We start from the raw sequence: 25,995 nt of genomic DNA on the forward strand, positions 1-25,995 counted from the left end.
TTCCACGTGCGGGCCTTTGCTTCTTGGAGGAGTGGATGAAGAGAAGAATCAAGCTTTTTCTCTCTAATAGGAGAGCAAACATCAAGAGAGCGACAAAGAATAATTTGGAAAAGCCTAGTGTTTGCATGCATGAGGATTGGAGGCACGCATGTAGCTTCATAAGAAAGCACGTAGCTTCATAAGAAAGCACCCACATGGTTTTCAACAACAAGCAGCAGCAAGTGCTTCCCAGCTATGGAAGTGAGGGGCTTCGCACTTCAGCTCGGGAGGAAAGTCCTCCTTCATTGCTTGTTTCATAAGTACCTATTTTACTAATCATTTCTTCTCCTCTTTCATTTTGTTTTATACCATATTGTTTTCTTTAACTAATTGTATATTTTCTTAATTTTTATTTGTAGAGGGAGGTTATTGGGCGTGACCCAATAAAGGAGGAGTACGACTATGGCTACAAATCCCCCCCCCCTCTGTAATTGTGGGCGTGGATGTGTACGCGAGGCGTACACTTGGACAAGTCCATTTTGGGGACTTAAGCAGACGAGGTAGGTAGTGAAACAACCCTTCTCTTATCTACATCTAATTCTATTTTATTGCCCTATGCTTACCTTGTGCTTGATGGCATGTATGTAGAATGAAGGAGAAGACGAAGAGGAAGATCTAGATTATGAGAATGAAGCGGTAGAAGGAAGTGAAGAGGAGGACAAATACGATGATGATGAGCACTCGGAATCCAATGAGGATTCCGATTAGCCACCTCTTCATTGAATTTTTTTTTTTATATGGCCAAAGGCCCGACACTTCGTGAAATATAATAAATTTTGGGCTCACTTGCATTCTTCCCAATCTATGTGTTTTTCATGTTTATGTTTATGTTTATGTTTATGTTTGTGTCATAAAATTGTGACTCTGTTTTAATTTTAAAAAAAGAGTTGGGAAAGACTGGAAAGTCATGTGTAAAATCCTCGGTATGCCCCCGCTTTTTTTAACTACGTAGTACTGTCGCTACTGAATAACGAAATTTCGCTACTGTTGAGCAGCACTATTTCGTTGCTCAGCAACAGCGAACCCATTACAGCGAAAATAGCCCTACATCTCCCTACCCTTCTAGTTATAAAAGCGCTACTATTTTCACTGCCACACCCTCATTCTGTTGTAGTGAAATAGAACAAATAATGTCATATGCATAATCACTACCCATGATTAAGTTACAAAGGGATTTTGAGATATGTCTCTCATGTCATAATTTTTGTAGGATGTTAAACTTGAGCATCTACCAAACAATATATGCAAGTATCAACATAGAGTTATGGAGAATAAGCATCATAATAAGTGAACCAACTTAGAATAATATAATCAATACTAACATGGGAATTTTTACAATATTAAATCAATATCTGAGTGGTAGCAATCAAGTAAAACCTTATTATCCTAAAAGAGAGACATTTATTAGATACTTAGTATTTAAATTATATAACAAGTTGGAGATAAATAAAACAAATAATGTCATATGTATAATCACTACCTTTGATTGAGTTACAAAGGGATTTTGAGATATGATCTCATGTCACAGTTCTTGTAGGATGTTAAACTTGAGCATCTACCAAACGATAAATGCAAGTATCAACATAGAGTTGTCGAGAATAAGTATCACAATAAGTGAACCAGTGTAGATTAATATAATCAATACTAACATGGGAATTTTTACAATATTAAATCAATATCTGAGTGGTAGTAATCAAGTAAAACATCTACCTATATGGGTCCACCCCACATACCTTTTTGTACATAGACATTACACATGGACAAGAATATTGGGAAGTCTTAAGATTAAAAATTTCCTAGAATATTATTTCATAATGATCAAGTCTTGTACACAGACAAGAATATGAGAATTCTTTGATATTATAGATCACCTGGAAGATTATTTTGGCAATGCTCAAGTTTCACGTGACATAATATATTTATTGTTTTCATCTTTGGCTTAGCCAAAAAAATTTGTACCACAATTGAAACACCAAAAAACATGAAGTGTATCAATGATATCAACTAAAGATCAGAAAGAATCGTTAGCAACATGAAGATTTTCATAAAGAAGGGTGCAAGAGATCATATTTAATGCATATATACCACAATTGAAACACCAAAAAACATGAAGTGTATCAATGATATCAACTAAAGATCAGAAAGAATTGTTAGCAACATGAAGATTTTCATAAAGAAGTGCAAGAGATCATATTTAATGCATATATACTAGTCTAAATCATTTGTGATAGTAAAGAAATGAGAAAGAGAAACATGAGATGGCAAGATTTGACATTAGTGGTATGGTAGATGGTGAATAGAAAGAAACACACATGTAAGTAGATATGTAATGAGGTTAGTAGCAAAGCCATCATAGTTTTATCAACACCAATATTTTATGTTATTTGGAATGGCTACGTGAAATGATTTGTGATTCGATGTAAATGACTTTAGTTAACTTGTTAATGAATGAAGCAATGATGTGATTAATAGCATGATTAGGTTATTTGTGTCACTAAGGGAGTGTCGATTAGTGACACTGCAAATGACATTCACGTCTTGTAGATTCTTCTATCACACAGATATGAAATCACCAAATATGTCATCAACAAAAAATGCACTTATTCACTACCCTTCTAACCATGCTATGGAAATTTCTTCAAAAAGTAATTCACTATAATGAGATGTTGTCAGACAATGTACTAGATGCTGCATCACATGTCAATTTCTTTGCATTTCACAATGAACCATGTGCAAGCAAGATACCAATTGTCCTCTATGCAAGCAAGATACCGATTTCTTTTGCACCATGGGATGTGCAAGCAAGATACCAAAGGTGTCCTATGTCGCAAAAGGGATCTACCCAAGTTGTGCATGCCTGACGATGGCACGTGGGGATGTGGTTGATGGGGGTGATGAGCTTTGTGGTAGGATCTAGAGGATTTGTGAGAAGGATGATAACATGAGAGGGAGGAATGATCTGAGGGAATCTGGGGTGAAAGGGAATGGTGGTGTGTGAGAGTATAAAGGAGTGGGGGTATAAAGGAGGTTGAAAGGGAGTCTCTGGTGTAAAGAGGGTGAGGTACGTGGCAATGTGAGGTCATGGACACGCGGCAGAAAGAGGGTGGAGGAGTGCCAGCAAGGTCAGACGTTGTCAAAACGGCTTCTGTTTTCTATGATGCTTTCTCCGACCATCCAGCCAAACCATCCGGATTACGATATTTCAATGATATAAGGCTATAAGAAGCAACCGATATTGTCTCTCGTCCTCGCACGCCCCAGTACTCTTGCTGCAGTAGATCATTAAATTAATCAGCTTGCCTTTGCATTATAATTACACTGATCACCATTGTTGCTTCCTCCCCCTTGCTGCTGCAGCCTCTTGCCTCTGATCAGCAGCTCCACAGTCATGGCAGCGGCCACCCTTATCAGCCTTCTTCTCGGAATCCTTGGTCCCCTCCTCCTCTGTCCATGCATTCTATCACTCCTTTCTAGGAAATAATTAATTGACTGCACCATAGCTTCAAATTACCTCGTAATTTGATAATCCCATTACTAACCTTGACTTTACAGCTCGCAAGATTGTTTTATTCAGCCATTCTTGCTTCTTCAAAACTCTAACCGCCACCTTTCCCTTGTCTTTGTGCAGGAAACATTCTATCCATCCTCGTCTTTTCATCCCCATTGTAAGTGCCAATTAGTTGCAGTTCTAATCACAGTGGTAATTCTTTAGATTATGGTTTCACAACCTACAATAACTTGCAATTATCCGTTTTAATTAGCTACATGATTTCAACTGATTGGAATTGTATGAACATAATCACTAGACATGAGTTGCATGTACTTTCAGGTCCACTTTCTGGCGTATATTCAAGAGAAAGTCCACTGAGAACTTCAAAGGGCTGCCATATATTTGCACCCTGCTAAGCACATCATTATGGACGTATTATGGATTAATCAAACCCGGAGGAACACTAATCCTCACGATAAATGCAGCGGGCACTGTATTTCAGTCTTTCTATCTTACAGTTTTCTTGATATATGCACCCAAAGCACGCAAGGTAATTAACTTATCCGCCAACTGGGATAGCATAATCCGCTTGACTTTGCATAGGGATATGTTGTTAACACAGTCGGCGGTAGAGTTTAAAGTTTACAGGAGGCGTAATGTAAGATGGATGAGCTTGGGTTAGGAGGATAAGCAGAGATTAATGCAGGTAATTAGGTGAAGATGGGTGTGCTTAATGCAGTGAAATGTGTGCAGGCAAGGACAGGCTTACTGGCCTTCTTGCTGGATGGGGTGTGCTTTGGCGTGATGTTTATTGCAACCATGATTGCAACACATGGACCACAGAGGGTGTTTGTGGTGGGAGCCATTTGCTCTGCAATTTCTGTCTCCATGTATGCTTCCCCACTGGTTGCCATGGTACGTTAACATATCCCACTCAAAATTACAAGACTACCTTAGTAACTTTTCATTATTTTGTGTTAAAATCATAAGAAAACCAATTATTTTGTGAAAATTACAAGAAAACCAATTTTACAACTCGAATTTAAACTATTATATATATGCAGTTTGGCCCTCTACATACTTCCCTACATACATAGTAATATAAGGTATCATTTTTGTGTGCTTGTTTATGGATATTAGGGAGATGGTTATGACAACTCTCTACAAACATGTGACATAGCCACCTCTCTACAATCAACATGTGACTTAACCACCTCTCTACATATACGTGAATATAATAAAGAGGTGACATAACCACCTCTCTCCATTTATGTGATCACAATATGCATGCAGACCAACTCATTGGAGCCTGATTGGCAGATTGATTAGGAGAACACACTCATTAGCTTAGTAATTTTAAAAAAGCTCAAAGGGCTTGGAGCTTAATTATAGAGAAGGCTAGGTGTATGAGTGTGTGTACACGTGTGTGTGTGTGAGAGAGAGAGAGAGGTTGCTACAATTCTATGTACCTTTATATTTTACTCTATTGTATGAGAGAGAGAGAGAGAGACAGAGGTTGGTACAATCCTATGTACCTTTATATTTTATTTTGTGTGTGTCAGAGGTTGCTATAATTGCACGTACCTTTATATTTCACTTTTTTTGAAAAACTGAAAGGACATGGAGCCTAATTGGCAAATTGATTAGGAGTACAAACTCATTAGCTTAATAATTTTTTAAAAAACTCAAAGGACTTTGAGCTTAATTGTAGAGAAGGCTAGGTGCATGAGTGTGTGTGTGGGGGGTGGAGGGGGTGGGTTTGCTACAATTGTATGTGCCTCTATATTGTGTGTGTGTGTGTGTGTGTGTGTGTGTGTGTGTGTAGAGAGAGAGGGGGGGTGCTTGATATTCTGTGTGTGTGTGTGTAGAGAGAGAGAGAGAGAGAGAGAGAGGTTGCTACAATTGTGTGTACCTTTATATTCTACTTTGAGAGAGAGAGAGAGAGAGGGGGGGGGGGGGGGGGGGGTACAAAAATACTTTTACTTTTTGCTTTTTCTCCTGCTTTCTTTTCAAGGTATACTTTACTTTTCCCCATTCAATCTCAACCTCTCAATGCTTACTTTTCCTCTCGTGTACCAGCTTGCTTTTCTGTTTCTTTTGGAGAGAGCAACTTAAAACATGATTGTTGTGTGGTGTAGAAAACAGTGATTCGTACCAAGAGTGTGGAGTTTATGCCATTCTTCTTATCACTTTTCCTCTTTCTGAACGGTGGAGTCTGGTCTCTCTACGCCTTGCTGGTAAAGGATGTCTTCGTTGAGGTAAATTGAGACCTTACCTTACATTATTTAGAGCATTTTATTGTAAGCTAGCTAATCAAGGTCTAGTTTAAGCTAATCAAGGTCCATGTGGTTGTGTACAGGTGCCCAATGCCATTGGGTTTTTCCTAGGGGCTGTGCAGCTAGCGCTGTATGTGTACTACAAGAATTTGGCAAAGGCAAGGAAGCCAAACGAGGAGGACGATGGAGGGAAAGCTGCAGCTGGCGGCGATGTAGAGATGGGGAGGAGTCTGAGTTTGCCTAAGCAATTCAGCTTCCCCAAGCAGATTTCTTCTTCTTCCTCTTCTGCTACTGCTACTGCTACTAGCAGTATCGCCAAGCAGCACAGCCTCCCTGCTCAAATTCTCAAGACCTCCTCTGCTAAGATGGCCGAGCTCCTCAACTTCCTCCAAGATAACGACCCCATCCATGTCCCCATTAAGCATGAAGATAGTACCCTTCAAGACGAGGCCTTGCTGATGAACGAAGCTCAAAGCTCTCCTCGCTCGTTCCACCCGGACACGTGAAGAAAACCCTCTGAATTCCCATGGTGGAGACAAGAGAGAGATTGAGTGAGTGTGTGATCAGTGAGAGAGATTGGGTGAGTGTGTGATCAGTGATCAGAGTGTGTGTGTGTGTGTGTGTGTGTGTGTGTGTGTGTGTGAGAGAGAGATCAGTGATCAGAGAGAGTGTGGGGGGGGGGAGAGAGAGAGAGAGTGTGTGTGTGTGATCAGTGAGAGAGAGAGAGAGAGAGAGGATCCACATTACTATACATTTGAACATGAATGTAACATCTAGAAAGATAAATGACTTTAACATAGAACACATTCAAACATGATTGTAACATCTTGAAAAAAGAAGAAATCTATAAATAAGGGCTTATCCTAAGTTTATGAGATCTAAGAGAGAGACAGAGAGGGAGAGAGAGGTGGTTTTCGACATAAAATATATTTGAATGTGAATGTAACAACTAGAGAGAGGAGTTCTGCAAATAAACATTGTCATGACTCAGCAACTCTATTGAATTTAAAAGGTTTGAGAGAGAGAGAGAGAGAGAGAGAGAGAGAGAGAGAGAGAGAGAGAGAAGCTTTTAACATCGTAGGAACAATCCCAAGAGACTGAAACGCCCTATCCGATCAGAAGTGGGATTCGATTACAGGACGTGTTGAATATAAACTCCATGAACTAATCATTTTCGCCACATTTGGATAGCAAAGGGCTAGCCTATTTTTGTTTACTTACCCACACACCCGATGAGAGAAGATTTTAACGTCCTAGGAAAAATCCCAAGAGACTAAAATGATCTATCCGATAGGAAGTGAGATTCGAACACAGGATGTTGTGAGAGGAATTTCTATGATGCAGGCAAATGGGACATGGACAAACCCAAAGGAAGCAAAAGCATGGGAGCTTCTGATGGAGTGATTTTGATAGGGATTGGAATAAAAATGGAAAAGACATGGGATGGTGGAAAATGTGTGAATGTATGTGGGATGGTGATGGAGATGACCTATGGTTGATCATGCATATAGTGATCGTGCATTGTCATGTGCATCTATTACCCATGCATAGGATACTTGTCCATTTGGCATTAGGGGAAGGGATCATCACTCGGGGAGAGCCAAAATGAAGTATTCGTAAAGAAGAGTAGTCTTTTTAGTTGCTAATTGGGATGTGCATGCATCTCTATAGGAAAGAAAGGAAAAATGACGAGGATTAGGAGGATTTGGGGGAGAATTGGATGACACCACCCCCCCCCCTTCATGAAGGTTCAATTGGTAAGCAATTATCATCATATTGGTCAATATCATAGTTCTATTTGGGACAATTAAATCTTTTCATGTCTAAAAGATCAACATTTGGTTAGGCTGTGAATTGTTGTGGGCTCTGAATGTCAAATTTGTTTATGCATTGATCAAGACGAGTAAGCAACTGATAGATCTGGTCTCATCTCCTAATCATTTGAGTTTGATTGGAATTCATAGGGTGTGTTGTGGCTATTGATTATGCGTGGATCTTTGATTTGCTTGAACCATTGGGGGGGATCAACTATGAATAAGGAAAATTGATGTGGTTGTCCCAAGTTTGAGTCAAACATAACCACATAGGGGACCTTGGGGCATACAGGTCAACCTGTGTTTTGAATCAAAGAAGCCTCAGGGACCTTTAACCATAATCATAAACTTAATTATGATTATCTCATTAGATTAAGCTAATTCTATTATTTCTCTTTTTCCAAATTGATAGGATAATCTATTTCTCATTTAGAATCAATCAAAGTAGTTTTTAACTACTTATAAATAATTTAGAAGAAATAACCATTATTTTGTTAGCACAAAATCATAAAAATAACATTTTCTTAATCTCTAGCTTATCAAGCCTAGATTTTAGCTTTGAATTAAGAGACTATCATTGAGAAGCATCCTTTTTCAAGGGATTTAGCCATAAAGATGGCTATTCTTTTAGAGAGAGAGATTTACTTAAAGAAAGTATTACAAATAAGTATAAAGATTAACTTTCTCTTAATTAAGCATTAAGACTTTAAAGGAAAGCTTGATTTGAATTAAAAAAATCATTTAGAAAGCTTATCAAGCTTGAGAGGGGTTTAGAAGAAGAAAGTTATTGAGAAAATTGAAAAAAACCATTAAAAATCGATTTTACCTCCAAGTTTGGCTAAGGGATAATAGAAAATATGATTATTTTAATATAATACTGACATAGTATAGCTCCAATATTTTTTTACAAAAGACTAGGGGTCTATTTATAGGTGAGGGAGGCCACTAACCAAGTCCAACTGGGTTCTAGAATTTTCCAGGTTTAGTTTGACTCAATTTGGACAAGATTTGGACCAGTTTTGCTCCCTTTTTGATTTGGTTTGATCCAAGAGAGAGGAGAGATAAAAATATCACAATTTTTTTGAATTAAAAACCCTTCCACACATGTGAAAAAGGCACCTACCTCAAGAGTCCCCCTTTACTTACCAAGGCGTCAAAAATGCATCATTATTCTAAAATATCTCATTTTTTAGTAATATCTCATAATTTTTAACTAAAAAACCTTGTACTCAGTCAACTCCTCATCTTATGTGAGAATTTACTCATTTTTGGATAATTTATTTTATTCTTTTGTATTTATCTCATCCCAAAACTTGGATTAATCCAACTGGCCCATTGGAACAACCTTAATTAGACCATAAAATCCAAAAATTTCTGAAAACGTAGACCCTTAGGCTAAGGTCCCTTATACCATTTTAAATTAATTCCTAATGCACATTGGAAAGTTCATTTTGAACTTCTATTTCAGGGGAATCCATTTTAGACACTAGGAGGATTTTTAAATCCAAAGATATCTCAATTTTGGATTATCTCTCTCTAGATATTTTCTCTCTCTAGGACAAAATAGGGTAAAATAAGATCTTTCTTCTATTTTAGACTGGGAATAATTTCAAGAATATAAGGGGAGGTTCTTACACCTTTACACCTCAAAAGCTGGAGGGAGTAATCTTAGAATACTCATAGAATGTTGGGCCTAACTACTCTGCTGAGGTTACTGAGGAAACAGACACAGGTTTGGAAGGTGTTGACCACATGTATTCAAGAGTGAATTTGAAGCATGATGATATTATGGAGCAGACCCCTATAGATGTTATGGAGATGTTAGCGAATTCAGTGAATGTTGTAAATGATGGATGTGACCAAATTGAGCTGGATGATGCCCTTCCATTCTTTGTTGAACTTTTTCTTAATGACATTAATGTGACCTTCTTTGATAAGGTTGATGAGAATGTTGTTACAGTAGATGTTGATCCCTTGGAGATAGCTAATGAGGATATCCAGTCAGATGACTATGGCAATGTGGTTGAAGAATATTGTGGCCTACATGATGCAAACTGCGTGAAGCAACTCCAAGTCTTGGATGATATGAGTAATCAGGCTAAGCTAGAAGATGTTTCTCCATGCTTTGTTGGTACCTCTCTAGATGATATTGATACTATCTATTTTGAAGTGGATGATGGGGATATTGTTGTAGGTGTTGCTAAGTCCTTGGATGTAAGTTGTGTGGATATCCAGCCAGATGGCTATGTTGAGCTAAATAAGGGTTGTTGTTTGCAAGATGCAGACTGTTTAAACAGCATTCAAAGTTTGCAAGATGCAAACTTTTTAAGATCTTGAAGATGGTGTGGACAGACAGATCTCTGATGATGATAGGGATGCTACTCTACTAATGATGTTGAACCCTTGGATGTGAGTTGTGTGGGTATCTAGCTAGATGGTTGTGGTATGTTTGGTTGCGACCTACATGATGCAGAGTATTTGAAAGAGACCCAAGGCTTGGATGATGTAAAGGATAGACATGATGATGCCTTTTATACAGAATCTTGAAGAGTTTTAACAAAACTTGTAGCTATGTGCTAGAAGATGATCATTTTGCTTTTATAAGTTTTTTTAGTGATGATCTGGATGGTAAGGATGCTTTTTTAGTGTTAAGGAAATCCTACCCTAACATGTCATGTGAGAAGTTGCCTATCCCCACCGAGCTCGAGCTAGGCTCAAGAACTCCACCATAGCCGCTCGTCACCGCCATCCTCCCACACTCGTTTTCACACCAAGGTAGTTACTCTAATCCAATAGGTGATGCAAGCTCTCTCATGAAGATCACGTGGGATCTCCGTGGAAGAGGATTGTGTTGGTAGACTAATCACTCAAGCAAGAGGGAGAGAGAGGAAGAAAGAGGGAAGCAAGAGGGAACAAGTGATTAGCACTAATCACTCCCAAACCCTAACCCTAAGCACACACATGCTAGATTAGAGTTGCAAGAGAGAGAGAACAATCCACTTCTATTGCACAAATGGGAGAATGAGTTACAAACAAGAGAAATTGGCTTTTATAGTTCCAATCCTTTTCGCACTAGGCCACCCAGGAGTAAGTGATCCAGGGCATCCAAAACATAGTTATTACAAGGCTTTTGTCTATGGATTGGTCAACTGACCAAGATCCTCTTGTCTGTCCTTTGAAGCTCAATACTTGGGAGCATCTTTAGGGTGTTTCTTGCATCAAATGATGAGATTTACAATATATAGTGTCGGCGCCCATTACATAAGTGTGCAGACATAGTTGTCGTAGGAATGTGTTAACCAATATGTGGTTAACATACAACCCTTTCTAAAGTCAATCGTATCCTCGTGATTGATGAGAGGTGGTCGAGGCAAATAGGGAAGTGTCGCTCTTGGGTGGTTCTCCTGTCTCTATGGAAATGAGAGGGGTGGGGGAGTTAGGAAGATGGAAAGAAGTTAGTGGAGTACTAGTGATTAAGTATCAAGCTAGTCTAATGGGCTCTTATGAGTTTGCTTTTTTTGTATGTTCCCAATAGTACTCTTTATTTTGTTTTTGGTGTTTTCCTTTTTTATTTTTCCTTTGTGGCGGGACATCCTCATTAGAGGATTTAGAGTATTGGAATGAGTAGACTAGCATGGAATACTTAATGACCAGTATCCAAGTGGTAGGTGGTATTATTAAGGAGGGGTTAGTAAAACAATGGTGTTAGTAAGAAAGTGGCAAGGGGGGAATTCCAGAGGGACAAGGAGGCAATGCACATTGAACTACTTGTGCTTTGAGATGTGGTAGTCGATGGCGAGATACATGAAGCTCTAGCATCTTTGTCAAGACACCATAATGCGTTACTTGGCTCCCATGGAGGTATCAGTTTGCAGTGTTCTCTCTTTTTGTGGGTTATATTCTTCTCTCATTGGAGCTCTAGAATCCTTTGGTGATAGGAGTGGTAGTCGATATGGCAAGGATTCAGACATGTGGAGCTGAAGAAGAAGTTAAGGGTAGGATTGATTATACATGAGCACAGTTATTCGAGTGAAGCAGGGGTGATTAAGAAGATCCAGGTGATGGGTCACACCATGGACCAGGCTTGCTCCCACCATGGTCCCACCATCCAGAGATGTACCTAGAGGGCTACCGATGATGAAGCTTTGTACAGTGTGTGCGCATAGGACAGAGCCCAATGAGAATAGCAGGTGTTATGCATGGGCAAGGAAAAAAGGTGTGCCCGTGGTCCTGATCACCTGGAGACTTTTTTTCTTCTTCTTCTTTTTTGTAAATGTGTTTATTGATCAGCAAACCTAAAAAGCATTTTGTACTGAGTGGCCCATGTGACTAGATTTGTGAGCTTACCTTTAAGTTTATCTTTGAGTGGTTGGGAAAGCTTACCCATTTGTAGCACTGCCCCCCTTGGTTTGGTGACGAAAGCAAGGGGTGGGTGGAGCTTCATGAAGGAGGCTCTATTGGGGGAAAGGGGTGGAAAATTTGAGATTTTGAGTGCCTATGGAGTGGGTGTGGGTAAGTCCATAGGATTTTGTCGAGGAGGAGGGTATTTGCCTACCCCATGGTCGCCAAACCATCTTCGTCGATTGGACAGGTACTGACTTGAGTGTTGTGGTTTAGGTGCCTTGTTGAGGGGTGTGCCTTGGGAGCCAAATGATGGAATTGCCATTATAGAAGCCTTGGGCTTCTAAGAGACATTTGGGCACCCAACGCTGCTGATGAGTGATAAAGGTCCATGCGTGTTGAGGCTTTCTAGCTTTTTGATTGACGAGGCTTTGATCTATGATGTGGTTTGTAACACAAAGGAGATGCTTTTGATTGTGGCTTTGGGAGCCACAAGTGTGTGTTGCCTTCATGGAAGCCTTGAGCTTTGAGCACGTTGCTAGGCACCCAACATTGTTGGCTGTGTTGTGCTTGGGGTTGCCTTAACGCGTGGCTGTGGAACCGTGGCTTCCTAGGGAGTCGCTCTGGAACCTTTTGTGTGGCTTCCTAGGGAGTCGTTGTGGAGGGGAATGAACACAGGTGGCATGCTTGGGAATCCAGAGGCGATTGTTTCCTTTATAATAGCCGTGTGCTCGTTGTTAGCTTGGGATTAGGGTTGGTTTTTGTTGGCTTAGTTGGCTTTTTTCACTTGGGTGGTGGAGATGGCCATTTGGGGATTCATAGTTCTGTGTAGCCATTGTAGAATCCCTAAGCGGCAAGAAGATTCTTGGGGACCTACCATTGATTATCAGGATAAAGATATGAGGTCAGGGTGCTTGTAGTGTGGGTGGTCAAGGATGTAGAGTTGAGGGGAAATGTCGACGATGAGGCTTGATTGTCATTGTTCGATGGTGTCATTAGTGGCCAATCGACTGGTTTTGGTGAGGCATGGGGTGTGGTCACAGGGGAGATTTCCAGTGATAAGGATGGGGTGTGAGGGGGAAGGGCAGTCGGGGGTGAGGGTGTGTGTATGATTTCCTCTTGGGGACACAAGAGGACTGTGACCTTTTTGCCGTTGATTTCCATGGTGGCCGTTTCTTCGTGCCAATTGATTTGAGTGGCATCAATCCACTCTTTTCTAATGATAATTCATCCTTGGATTGCCTCTATATTAATGACATGAAATCTACACTCCAACTGGTTATTTCCTATAGAAATTTTAGGAATGAAATACCTAACACTCATTAAACTCATTTCATGTGAAATTTGAATATAATTGTTTTCTTTTGTTAGTGTGGGTTTTCCAAGAGCTTTCCATGCCTCCAAGAATGTAAGATTGGTATGAACCATATAGGATATATGTGGGCTTGCCACCGTTGTAAACCATTTTCAGTTTAGGAGTCTAATCCATATTCTTAATGGGTTGAGTTCTGGTGGTAGTACAAGGGTAGTGGAAGACTTACCAATTATTGTGGGGGGTGTGAGAATACCCTTTGTGGAAGTAGTTGGTAGGGGCATAGGATCAGATTCAATGCGCTCCCCATCCCACAGGATCATTGTTACCTTGCCCTGTGGAAGCTTGAGGGTGACTGTGTTCTCAACGGAGTTGATTGTACTTGTAGCGTTCTGGACCCAGCTTCCTCTGAGGATGACTGCTTCTTTTATCTCACCTATGGGAACCACATAGAACTTACAAGCCAATGGGTTAGATATAGTACGTATAGATTGTGTAAAGGACCCAATTCTTTGTATATGTTATCCACTTAGGCAATTGAACTTTTGCATGGGCAGTTTTAAGAGATATGGGTTAGATTGTGTAAAGGACCCAATTCTTTGTATATGTTGTCCACTTAGGCAATTGAACTTTTGCATGGGCAGTTTTAAGAGATATGGGTTAGATATAGTACGTATAGATTGTGTAAAAGACCCAATTCTTTGTATACGTTGTCCACTTAGGCAATTGAACTTTTGCATGGGCAGTTTTAAGAGATATGGGTGTGCCCATAGGTGTGAATGTGCAATGGAGGTCGGGGTGCCGCCAAATGGAATGGACTAAACATGGATTTGGGTCAAGAAAAGTGTTTGGAATGCTAATGCCACTCCAATTAGTCTAATTATAAGAAATTAGGCTCGACTTTTTGGTTTTTTGCTCTCTTTAAGTCTACTAATCACACTAACCAGTAGATTAGTGATAATTAGTGAAAATTAAGAGATAATTTATGGTTTTTTAAGGCTTTTTGATGGATTAAGGTTCTATTTAACAATGCTAACCTATCTATGCAAAGTAATTAAGAAAAAGAAACAAGATTAAGCTAAAAATTAAGAAAAGTAGTCTAGGTTTAAGCAAAAAAACCTCTTGATTAGGCTTGTTAATCACCCAAATCTCAAGTTTTTTCACTCAAACAAGTAGTAATCCTACTCTAAACACAAAGCTATACATGAATCACCCAAATCTCAAGTTTTTTCACTCAAACAAGTAGTAATCCTACTCTAAACACAAAGCTATACATGAATCACAATAAAAACATCAACAAAAACCATGAAAATCATCAAAATACATGAAAAAAATCAAAAAACCGCATGCCAAAGAGCTTACTTGGCATTGGGCTATGGAGACTCCGCCGGATTCGAATCAAAGATGGCGTAGACAAGTAGCAGATGGCGCTCCCCAATAGCGGTGCCAAATATGTTAAGGAAACCCTACGCTAATGTGTTGTGGGAAATTTCCTAACTACCGAGCTCGAGCTACTCGTCACCGCTCTACTCCCGCACTCATTGTCACACCGAGGCAGTTTCTCTAATCCAATAGGTGATGCAATCTCTCTTGCAAAAATTGTGTGGGATCTCTGCGAAAGAGGATCGTGTTGGTAACCTAATCACTCAAGAAAGAGGGAGAGAGAGGAAGAAAGAGGAAACAAGTGATTAGCACTAATCACTCCCAAACCCTAACCCTAAGCACACCACACATGCTAGATTAGAGTTTCAAGAGAGAGGGAGAGAGATAACACACCACTTCTATTGCACAAATGGGAAAATCAGTTACAAACAAGAGAAATGGGTCCTCCCATTCTTCGAGTGAAACTTTTCGAGTGAGGAAAAAATCGAGCGACACATTTTAAGTAATGCGTTAACGATTGCATCTCGAGGAGGACTCTTGAGTATCTGCATCATAAAGTCGATCAGCTCTGCCACAACTGAAGCCATCGCCTCTACATACTCTGGCAGTACACTTCGCAACAAAAAGAAAGGGGATAATAAATTTATGTCACACAAATTCAAACAAATAAAGAAACAAAAATCCACAAATCCATAATTTAGTATAGCAAAATATAGCAATCCAAAACCAAGTAGCATGCATAAGCTCAGTAGTCATAGGGGTTCTCTCCAGCTAGCAATCCAAAACCAAGTGGCATGCGAAAGCTCACTAGTCATAGGGGTTCTCTCCAACATGTACAGCTATATCATCTCCAACATCCCCTGAGGTACCTACATCTACCTGCTTCCCTAGACTCCTATGTAGCATAGGGATCACAAAGGTAGAGATGATATGATCATCCCTATCAATAGCTGCACAAACACGTCATGTGCGTAGGCATGCTTGGAAAGAGGTGTCCCACAACCGAGCTTCAAGCATATACATCTGGTGGAGAAATCACTCCATGAAGGATGCTATGAAGGGCACACTATGCTCCATCACACCATGAAAATCCTCCCCCATATGTGATTTGGCCCTCACATCAGATGCCATTCACGTCACATGGCTCATGTAAAATTGGTCGATTTATTGGATGCTTGCCTTAAACCAAAAATAGGCAAGGAAGGTTTACAAATCAAGTCCCAATTCCTTGAAAAAAATGGACAGAGTCTCCCTTGTAAACTCAACAATTTTTCAAAACCAAGACAACAACCATAAGCCTTTCAAGGCCTCATGCTCTACGTGGCATACAATAGTATTATATGAAAGCCTCACTGGCTTTGTAAAATAAAGTATGGTCATGTGCAAAAGATAACAAACATAAAAGTAACATAATCTGATCAACAATATATTATCCACACTCACCTCTGCTCTTTGGCCTCAAACAAGCTCTTTTCCTTTTCTAAAACATGTCCCTTTGCCATCTCAAGCCACCAAGGACAATTTGCTATTTCCCATCTCTTGAGGGTACATACAAGTAGCCTCCTTTGCAACATCTGTCCACTTCCTAGCCATGGTTGGGATTGATGTAATGTATCCTCTCTCAGTCAAAGTCAAAAAATACCTAAAGGAAAGAGCAAACATATAACATCGCATTCACAATAGTTCAGTGTTGAATCATTGAAGGACTAGTGTCCAAATAGCCGATGAGAATTGAAGTTACCTAAATACCAATATCTGAGCGGCCAACTACACTAATTGCTTGTTCTTCTTGGCCTTATCGGTTACTCCCTTCTCCTTTTTCACCATGCGTGTTTCTAGAGGAAACATGGCCTTTCTCCTCTCCAATTTGATTTCCTCATAGTATTCCGACAAGGATAAATCTGCAGGTACCACCAATCCCCCGGAGCATCAACGAAGTCCCTCAAGATGCCTCTTGACAAATGCAAGATATTCTCGAGCAAGATGATAATTCTTTATTTAAAAAAAACAGAGAGAGCCTGAAACACAAAACGCGATCGCAGCTGCGGACCCTCGCGTTACCCGATCGGTGGGCATGTCTGGACTGTGGCTTCTGCTACCTTGTGAACCATGGGATCAGTCCGGCCTTCATGGAGCAAGTGTTTGAACAGAGCAGGAAGTTCCCTGCGTATCCAACTAGAAGAGAACAAAAGATTAGCACATTATTCACAATGATCAATTCAAACGAGAAACAAGTTGAGGATCCTGTGTCTATACAAATGATCACCATGGGCAAGGTGATACATGGCTTAGTAGCCCTACTTGCCTCCAATAGAGACAACCATAAACCTTTGCTTCCACAAGGGCTTCACATATTGCGAGGAGATTCAATTTCTCCAATGTTGCAAATCTCTCTCAAAATCCGATTTTAATGATAATACTTTGTCATGCCATGCATCCCTAAGTCGAGGGTCAATGATATTAAGAATATTTTGTATGGTTTGATGAATACAAGAGATAGTTTCGACAAACCTATGACAACAGATACCTTACTAGCCAAATAATAGCCTTACCTTGCCTATCCAATCACCATAACGTGATGCAAGGGACTCTACCTCCTTCTTCTCCTCCTTTTGCAACTCTTCTTCGCTTAATGTTGCCCTTTTTAGATCAAGCTTCTTGTTCAAATTAGGTGTCATTTGAAACTATGCGACCATGGCCATTGATTAGGTAGTTAAAAAATCACATGAACGAGAAGCATGGACAGTCAAACAGTGATTGCAAAGTACTTACATTGTAAACATGCTTTGCTAAATATCTTTGTGTTAATGGATACCAAGGGTTAGCACCCTTGGTGTACTTCTTCCTAATATCCATGATGAGCCTCTAATCCCTTTCCGGCAAGTCATGTATGTGTGATGACTTGATCAGCCACACATATATTTATACAATTGACAATCTCATCTCGCAAGGTAGTGGGAACCAAGGCATGTGTATTAAGACTGAGACAACACTACATATCAGTTCCCATTAATTATTTACATTGAATTCATGTTAATTATAGGGAAAAAAGATACAAGTTCATGCGTTGCAAACTTGAGAGCAATGCAATCTCGTTGACCTTGCATGGATTGATGATCGTGCACAAAGGACTCGGTAGTGTTTCTCCTTTGTCATTGAGAACCTCTCATTGATTGCCACAATCCATGCCACGAAAATCAGTGATTCCTCCCCATACATAAAACATGTGATTGGAGAGAACTAAGAGGGATGGAAATCAAGTGAGCTCATCCTCAAACTCCTTGTTTATCTCTTGCCAGAGGGGATCCCAAGAAGACATTACCACACCTGTGACCATGGTTTCCTCATGGGAGTAAGTCCATAAGGACACAATGAATTCTCCTTTTTTAGGGACATATCCCTCCTTTCCAAATGCCGCTCAAATTTGACAAATCTTCCCAAAAGCCCCTCACTTTAGCATGAGGTAATAGCCTGCATGATGGAATTGGAGGACATTCATGGCAACTGAATAACCTAGTTTTTTCATGATGTCCTCCCCTTGGGCAAGGTACAAGGTTTCTTCATGCCCCTAGTAATCTCCGGACAAACTACGTAAGGCACTAATGCAAGATTTACCTCGTGCGGCATGAGCTCATTGTCTACCTCATGTTGACATTTTGTGATCAAGAACTTGACTCTCCACCTCACCCCCAACATCTTCTCCAGCTTCACTTTCCACAACACGACTGACTTGGTCCATGTCACTGGATAGAGGCACAGGTATACTTTTCATTTGTGTCCACCTTCTTTTGCTTTTATTTGTAGGACTATTACAATAAACAAAAGACAAAACATTAAATCAAATGTACAACATCAACTTCTAAATTAACTATGCCAAGCAATCTTATATACCAAATCAAGAAAAACAAATGGAAACCTCTTCTTAAGCAATCTTGGGAGTATACCAACGTGGCAAGACAATCCATTGGACATGGCAAGCTCTCCATTTCATCATCTCATTGTCCACAAAAAAGAAGGCCCTCATTTTAGGCCAAGGCCCCTTCTCCATAGACAAAAATAAACAAACGACTAAAGCCCTTATGCTCCAATAGCCTTAGCCATATTATTCTTAGCCCCAAGCTCTACATTGCCAAGCTCTTTAGCCACACGAAAATTAAAAAAATGCCATGTGGGGCAAGCTGCACCGCCGTGGCCTCTACCCACCACAGGGATTTTTTTTGTGGCTAAAAGACTTTCGAGCATTGGTGCTTCTCCATAGCAATGATGGTTAATCTCCACAAAAATAATAAAAAATACGTTGTGAATAGGATGCGCCGGCATGGCCTGCGCGCCCCACAGGGCTTTTTTATTTATTTATTTTAACAAAAAAAGAGGATAATATGCCTGCGGAGGGAGGGTAGCCACAAGGAGCCTAGAAAGAACAAAACATTTATTAAATTAATATATTAACTTCAAAAAAACTACAATAAAATTTACAAAAAAGATAGCTTGCATACTTGAGATATATTAGGATCACTATATCATTTATTTATCTATTTGTCTTTGCCAACATATATATATCTGATGGTGCTATATCAAGGTACTATGAACCATCAACAAAATCTTTCACTTGAACATTAAGCTTTCCAAGTAATTCTTTTAAATCTTGGAGGTTCTTCCTCTTAAGATCCAGCATCTCCTCTTCCATTATTCTTTCTTCTTCAATTTTCTAATCTTCCTTAGAAGATATCTTATCTTTTTTCTTTTCAGCCTTAGCATGATCTTCAGTTCTAGTATCCCTATCATGTGTTACATATTCAACCTTAATACCTGCATCCTTGGGTTTCCTAGCTAGTGGCACATTCAAGATATTGAATGCCTTATAATCACTCAGTGGTATAGGATGTAAGAGATTTTCTAATCTATATCTAATAAATTTGCATGTGTGCATGTCTTTGTCCATAAGTGTGAGTCTATGGATATGGGCAGAACAAATATAGCTATTTATTAAAAAAAATCTATGATAAAATCTTCTACAACCTCTTGAATGGCACCTATGGCATTGGAGGCCCATCTCATTCCAAGATTCTAATCATCACAAATCTGTCTAACAATTCTCATGAAAGTACGCCTAAGCATGAGAAGACCAACATGCTTTTGGGCCTTTCTTATCTCTCTGAGGGAAATGGTGGTAAATCCTCTTCTTCAACTTCTCCGTTGATACTTTTCTTTCACTTGTTGCATCTTTTGCTACCAAACCAGGACCTAGTCCCACTTTCCTTGCTATCTTCTTTGTTCTAATCATCTAGAAAAAATCAAACATAAGAAATGTCTAAGAGAGAAATATGGGAAAATAGCTAAAACGATAAAGAATCTAACAAGAAAAGTGTACATGTAAAAAATGAAGGTTTTATGTCATGGAAAAATGGCACAATATAAGAAATTCAAGAAGGGCCTTTTGCTAAAATCACGCCATCTTTCCAAAAGGCTTAATATGCAAGCATACACTCTACTAATTGCTAAAATTCCAATTTGATGTCCCAATTAGAAGTCTGTCATGGAATCAGTGAAATACAGATTCTGATGATGCAGCTTCATTGATATCATGTTGTGCTTCAATGAGAAATTTTGTTATATCGTGCCAGTGCTTAAGAGAAGAGTGTTCATAGAATCTGAAATCTAAGGGCTCTCAAAGATATTATAAAGATTCCTAGAGTTGGTTGGCAAGAATTTGAAATCTGAGGGCTCTCAAAGATATTAATTGTCCGTGTGAGAAAGAGAAATATTGTGAGCAAGAGGGTTCTCAGAGAAATACTGTGTGAGAAAGAGGGTTCTCAGAGAAATACTGTGTGAGAAAGAGAAATACTATGATCAAGAGGGTTCTAAGAAATCTAAGGGTTATGTAGGCCGGATGAAATGATGGCGTGATTTCTCGATTCCTTCGATGCCTTTTTGGTGATTATCGCATCATCCCTTTATGATCAACAAAAAAAATGTTTAAAAAATGACATCTACATGATATTTATAGGTTTTTGACCTTACATGTGTGGCTCCAAACTGTACTGCCACATGGTGGATATGTGTCATGTCACACGTGCTCAAAACATGTGATTGTACTCAAACACATGGTACCATACTGCCACGTGTCCATACTTTACGTGCTTTGCACGTGTGATTGTACATCCATGTGTGACCATATGATGGACACGTGCTCACCCACGTGTGGCCGTACAGTTGCCATGTGGTTTCGTACTACAACGGTCTTTTCTTACCGGTTTATAAAATTCATGTAGGTCATTTTAAAACATTTTGTCTTGTCCCTTCTATAAGCAAGTACCTACGCACCCTTACCCTAAATTTTGTGAAGCATCCCCCCACCCAAAAAAAATAAAGCATCCCCAAATTTTGCAAAGCATCCCCCCAAGCAGATCAACAAAGCCATCCTTGCCCTGAATTTTACAAATCGGCATAGAAAGATGGCATGATTTGAGGCATCATAGGTCATCCGATTTACCATATCGCATAGTCCTTCCAAACTATTGCATAGAGGCTCCCACCGGCCTTCCAAGATCTAGGTATCTTCCCAGCCAACTCTAGGTATCTTCATAATACGGGTTCAAGTGATGAAGGGATACCTATGTGGTAGAAGAGACACCTGCCTACAGAGAAGCCTTTTGATTTTTTGCAAGAAAGTGCACAGGATGTGTTTGTCTGTTATAAGGAAACCTTCAATGTTTCTTTTAACTTGAATTCACTAATTAAACATTTCAAGGAATACTATGAGGAAGAGAGGAAAGATTTCCTTGCTCTGACAGATGATGATGCTTTGGATGTTGAAGGCATAAGATTTGATCATCTGACTAGTTTAGCAAAGACTCCATTAGAAAAGGCTAGGTTACAACAAAAGTATGATGCTCTTCCTAATCATGTTAAAATGACTATTGACCAGTGCATGTTACATAGTAGAAAATGCACACTCCTTTAGCATAATGTAGCCTTGCTTTTCTATCTTCATGCACAAGCAAGCATTGAGGATGCTAAAAAGAGTAATCTTGACACTTTTGGTGTGCAATTAGTAGCATTTTTAGGAGATATTGAAAACCAAGAGGAACTGAATGATGTAGAAAGGGTTCTAGATAAGGAAGAGGAAGAAATATTGAGTAGGGATTTTGATGTTTCTAATTTCAAGGCAAGCTCAATTGTGCCAAGCAGCAGAGAAGGATATTATTATACAAGTGTCTGAGAAGAAGATCACTTTCCCATGCATACCATTCAAGGGTAATAAACATTTTTTACTCCTCACAAATATTTAGAAGCTCATGAATTTAAGAGAAGACTATTGCCTTGTATTGATATAGCAGATGCTTATGAAGTTGCTTTAAAATTTATAGATCCAAAAGAGATTGATGACTTTTCAATCCTTGATACATAAGCAAGGATAAATTTCATTGATGCACCAAGGGCTTTAGAAATGTGCCTAAAAAAGGTAGATTTACAAGAAAAAACTCTCCCCATAGAAGAAGAATTTGAAGCTATTCAAAAAAGCATGAGAATTGCTCAATATGGGAAGGGATCCACAAAAGACACCATGCTCAAGAGGAGAGATACCTCCACAAGGTTCAATTGACTTATAGGAGGATAGAAAACATGTTGAAGATGAAAATAAAAAGGTATTTATAGAATTAAATTGAGAATTTATTTGCTTTAAGTTTTTATTTTTTTGAGTAATTATCTTTTCTCTTTTTGTAGCTTGAGATAGTAGATGAAGATGGATTCCTTGGTTGAGGTGGAGGTAAACATATTTTTGCAAAGATTTAGCCCTCAGACACTATATTTCAAAGATACCTCTAGATGTGTTGATCATTTACCATTCAAAGTATTCAGATGATCCACATGTTCCATTAATTGCTTTAAAGGTTTTATCAACATACTTAGGATATTCTAAGACGTAGCATAATGCAGAAAAAATCCTATTGGTAGAGTAGAAAGAAGCAATACGTATATTTGGATATGGTCCAAGGTTGTGGGCATCAAGGGTAGGGTATTTTTTATGTTATGCAGCTTATGCTAAGCCAAATCCTGATTTGAAAATGCGTGCTCTTAGAGGATACCAATGTGAAAGTTACAGAGATATAAAGGTAAGCTACCCAAGGAAGACATCTTAATACAAAGTAGTTTTCGGTACATAGTGGGAGTTGCTCCACCAAGCCTTTTTTAAAAATTTTATAAGATTTACTTTACCATGATTATTTCTCCATCTTTAATCTCCATCCTACATAAACATATGCTTTATTGACCATGATGAATGTTTATAATATATTGATATTTATAATATATTAATGTTAATAATAGTGACTATATTTTTGTGAGGTATTAACTAATCTAGCTTTTAAAAATTATATTGTATCATTGCAATTTTCATTAGTAGAATTTGTTAAAGAGCTCTTAGAATGCATTTGTTTTTGTTTTCCCCACCATCGTGTCGAGTTGTAAGACAATAGTTATACGAGCGGCATAGTGCGCAATTTTTCCATGCCTTGAGTATTCCATGTAGCAAGAGTTCTTGGTTTCACAAAGCATGGGCCATGTGCAAAAAAAATATGCTTCATAGAGAACAAGAAAAAATAATATATTGATAATCAATAGATTATTAATTAATCAATGTACGAATTACATGGATCAAAATATCTTACTAAGTAGAAGGTTATGTCCTTGTTCCTCCATGCAACTACAATTATTTTCACAAGCAACTTGATTGTTGTTTCAAACTAACTTACATAATCCTTTGCTTATGTAAGAGTTTTATAAAATTATCAAACTCTATCCAGACTCTCATGCAAAGCTTTGTCATCCTTGGATCACTAGCTTGATTAGTTGTGTGCTTGCATAAAGCTTTCTAACATTCCCATACTACTGTAACATGTTTGTTCTCATAGTTTGACAAGAACCTCCTAGCTTTAGATCCTCCCATTGACACATCAACCAGAACATCACCAATTGTACCTAATTGCTTGTCATATTTTTTAAGTTACACATGTCCACCATGAAAGTCCCATGTTAGAGAGCAATATCTCACATTTCTCTAAACATGCATCTGATAGCTCTGATGGCAAAATGGAATGAGCATAGTCAAGATGAGGCTTTAATAGCTTATCTAGGATTCTAATTTCTGTATGTAACGTACAAATGTGAACTCCCTCTAGCTTTATAGAAAGTACGGGACCCCATTTGGGATCGTGAGGCACAATACATCGTTCACCCTTGACTTTGGTTTTTTTTGTTGACTTTTCCTTACTCTTGGTATCTAATTTCCCTTTAGCCTTGGTTTGGTCTTCATCTCTAGCTACTTCCTTTGTCTTGTCTTTTGATGGAGGCTTCGTACAATCCATTATAGGGTTGTACCATTTCAGACTATTCATGCTTGCCATGCAATAGAGGCATGGGTTTACTTATCTATGACCACCACACACCCCATACATGCACTTCAGTGCTTTCAAATCAACACTCACATGCCACTCTACTATAAAGTTTTCTACTCCATCCACCACAAGATTCTCACCTTTATTCTAAGCATCAATGATGCTTGGAATTTTTATGTGCTAGAAAAACCACTTAAAAGTATCATGACTCTCATCTGCTGCCCCTAGGTACCATAGCTCCATCTTTGACTATGCACTATACAATGGTTGGTGTCCCTTACCTTGAGCATAATTTAAAGCTTTGTTCATCATTCTTATACTAATTCATCATTCCTATACCATAGCTCCATCTCTAACTGTGCAGTGTGTAATGGTTGGTATCGCTTACCTTGAGCATAATTTAAAGCTTTGTTCATTATTCCTATACTAATTCTTTTCATTTTTTTTATGTTTAAGGATTTTCACCTCATCAAGTTTGATAAAAAAAATAAGATTACCCTCAAAATCCTCTATTGTGTACTAATAAAATTTCACCATGGCTGATTGGATCCTTCTAACATCTGCTGTAGATATGTTATTATACATATCATACTTGAATAATGATGTCTTCTTTTTTTGGCTTCTCTATAGTCATTCAACCTTCAATGAACCCTAGAATAGCCAAATTTTGTATTCAGCTATGAACCCTGGAATAGCCAAATTTTGTTGGTGTCATGCCATTACTACGATATATGGTCGGGGTAAGCCAAACACACATAGACGAGACGAGGCTTCATACTTTGGGTGAGTAGCTTTAATATGGCTTTGTATCGCTTCCTGCTTATTGAAACCTTGTCACATGCCTCCACCACCTCATCAGGCCTGTTGATCAAGTCACAAAAGTCATTGTGAACTTCCTTGACTACCCTCCTTTGAAGCCGTGCACACTCTAAAAGCTTGAGCATTTTCCTGGGGGGGAGGGGGGGGGGATTCAGTCACAATAAAGGGAGATATCACCTACGTGCATGAACCTCAAGATAAAACCCCCTATTTATGATGTTCATAAGATGATAACACCCCCTATTTAAGCTTATAAGGATACCTTTAAAAATGACTATGTCACCCCCCTTCCTTATATCTATATTTTTTTTCTAGCATTTACACACCCCCTATTTAAGCTTATATTATGGATACCTTTAAAAATGACTATATCACCCCCCTTCCTTATATCACCCCCCTTCCTTATATCTATGTTTTTTTTCTAGAATTTGCACAACCCCTCTCCTTAGATTAAAGTATGTTACTTTGAACCTTATTGAGCGAACATAAGTACTTCATGCATGTTACCAAGAAATAGATGTTAGGTACTAGTACATATTCACTGTAAATCACAACCTACTTAAATCATTATTGAAGCATGTTGTGATCATTTCTTAATATCATTAGATCATTACCATACATGCACCATGAAAGTAAGTACTACCCACGCCCCCTCCCCCTAAATTTAAAATTTAGTATTCACCTAAATACATGGCCTTACCCCTACCTTATAAGCTTATGCCTCATTTCAAAAAACCCCCCTCTTGTACACTCACGTGATATCATAAGTTTTCTAAGAGTGCATCCCCCTAGGAGCACTCTAATCAAGTCGTTGTTTTTTAAAGCACACTTGATTATAGATATTCTATCTATAGGATTATCGAGGTAGAAATCCATCTATAGGATTATAACAATTCTATCTATAGGATTATCCAAGTAGAACTCTCCCACATTATTCCTGTAGCTTAAAGCAAGCTTCATCCATTTCTTCTTAGCACCCCCATGTGTTTCTAGGCATGTAACTATGAAATTCTCTAGATCTTTCCCTTAACCCAAAAGGAGTGCTTTTTTAGTTAGGTTTTTTAGAGTGCATGTTTCTCCCATTTTTCCTTAATTTGTTTAAATTCTGACATCTCTTCCAGAG

At 38.9% G+C, this 25,995-nt stretch overlaps 1 protein-coding gene across 1 annotated transcript; it reads left to right on the forward strand.

The window, feature by feature from the left end:
* The first annotated feature begins 3,293 nt into the window (after positions 1–3,293).
* On the forward strand, positions 3,294–6,672 carry LOC147623264 (bidirectional sugar transporter SWEET16-like). Its single transcript, XM_086821362.1, has 6 exons — positions 3,294–3,470; positions 3,668–3,704; positions 3,869–4,079; positions 4,283–4,444; positions 5,668–5,787; positions 5,889–6,672. Exons 1-6 carry the CDS (start codon positions 3,428–3,430, stop codon positions 6,309–6,311), a joined length of 996 nt encoding a protein of 331 aa, XP_086677488.1. The 5' UTR covers positions 3,294–3,427; the 3' UTR covers positions 6,312–6,672.
* Positions 6,673–25,995: the final 19,323 nt, after the last annotated feature.

The sequence above is a fragment of the Cibotium barometz genome, chromosome 27 (genome assembly GCF_041138505.1).
Source record: "Cibotium barometz isolate CiBa-2024 chromosome 27, ASM4113850v1, whole genome shotgun sequence".
Lineage (NCBI taxonomy): Eukaryota > Viridiplantae > Streptophyta > Polypodiopsida > Cyatheales > Cibotiaceae > Cibotium > Cibotium barometz.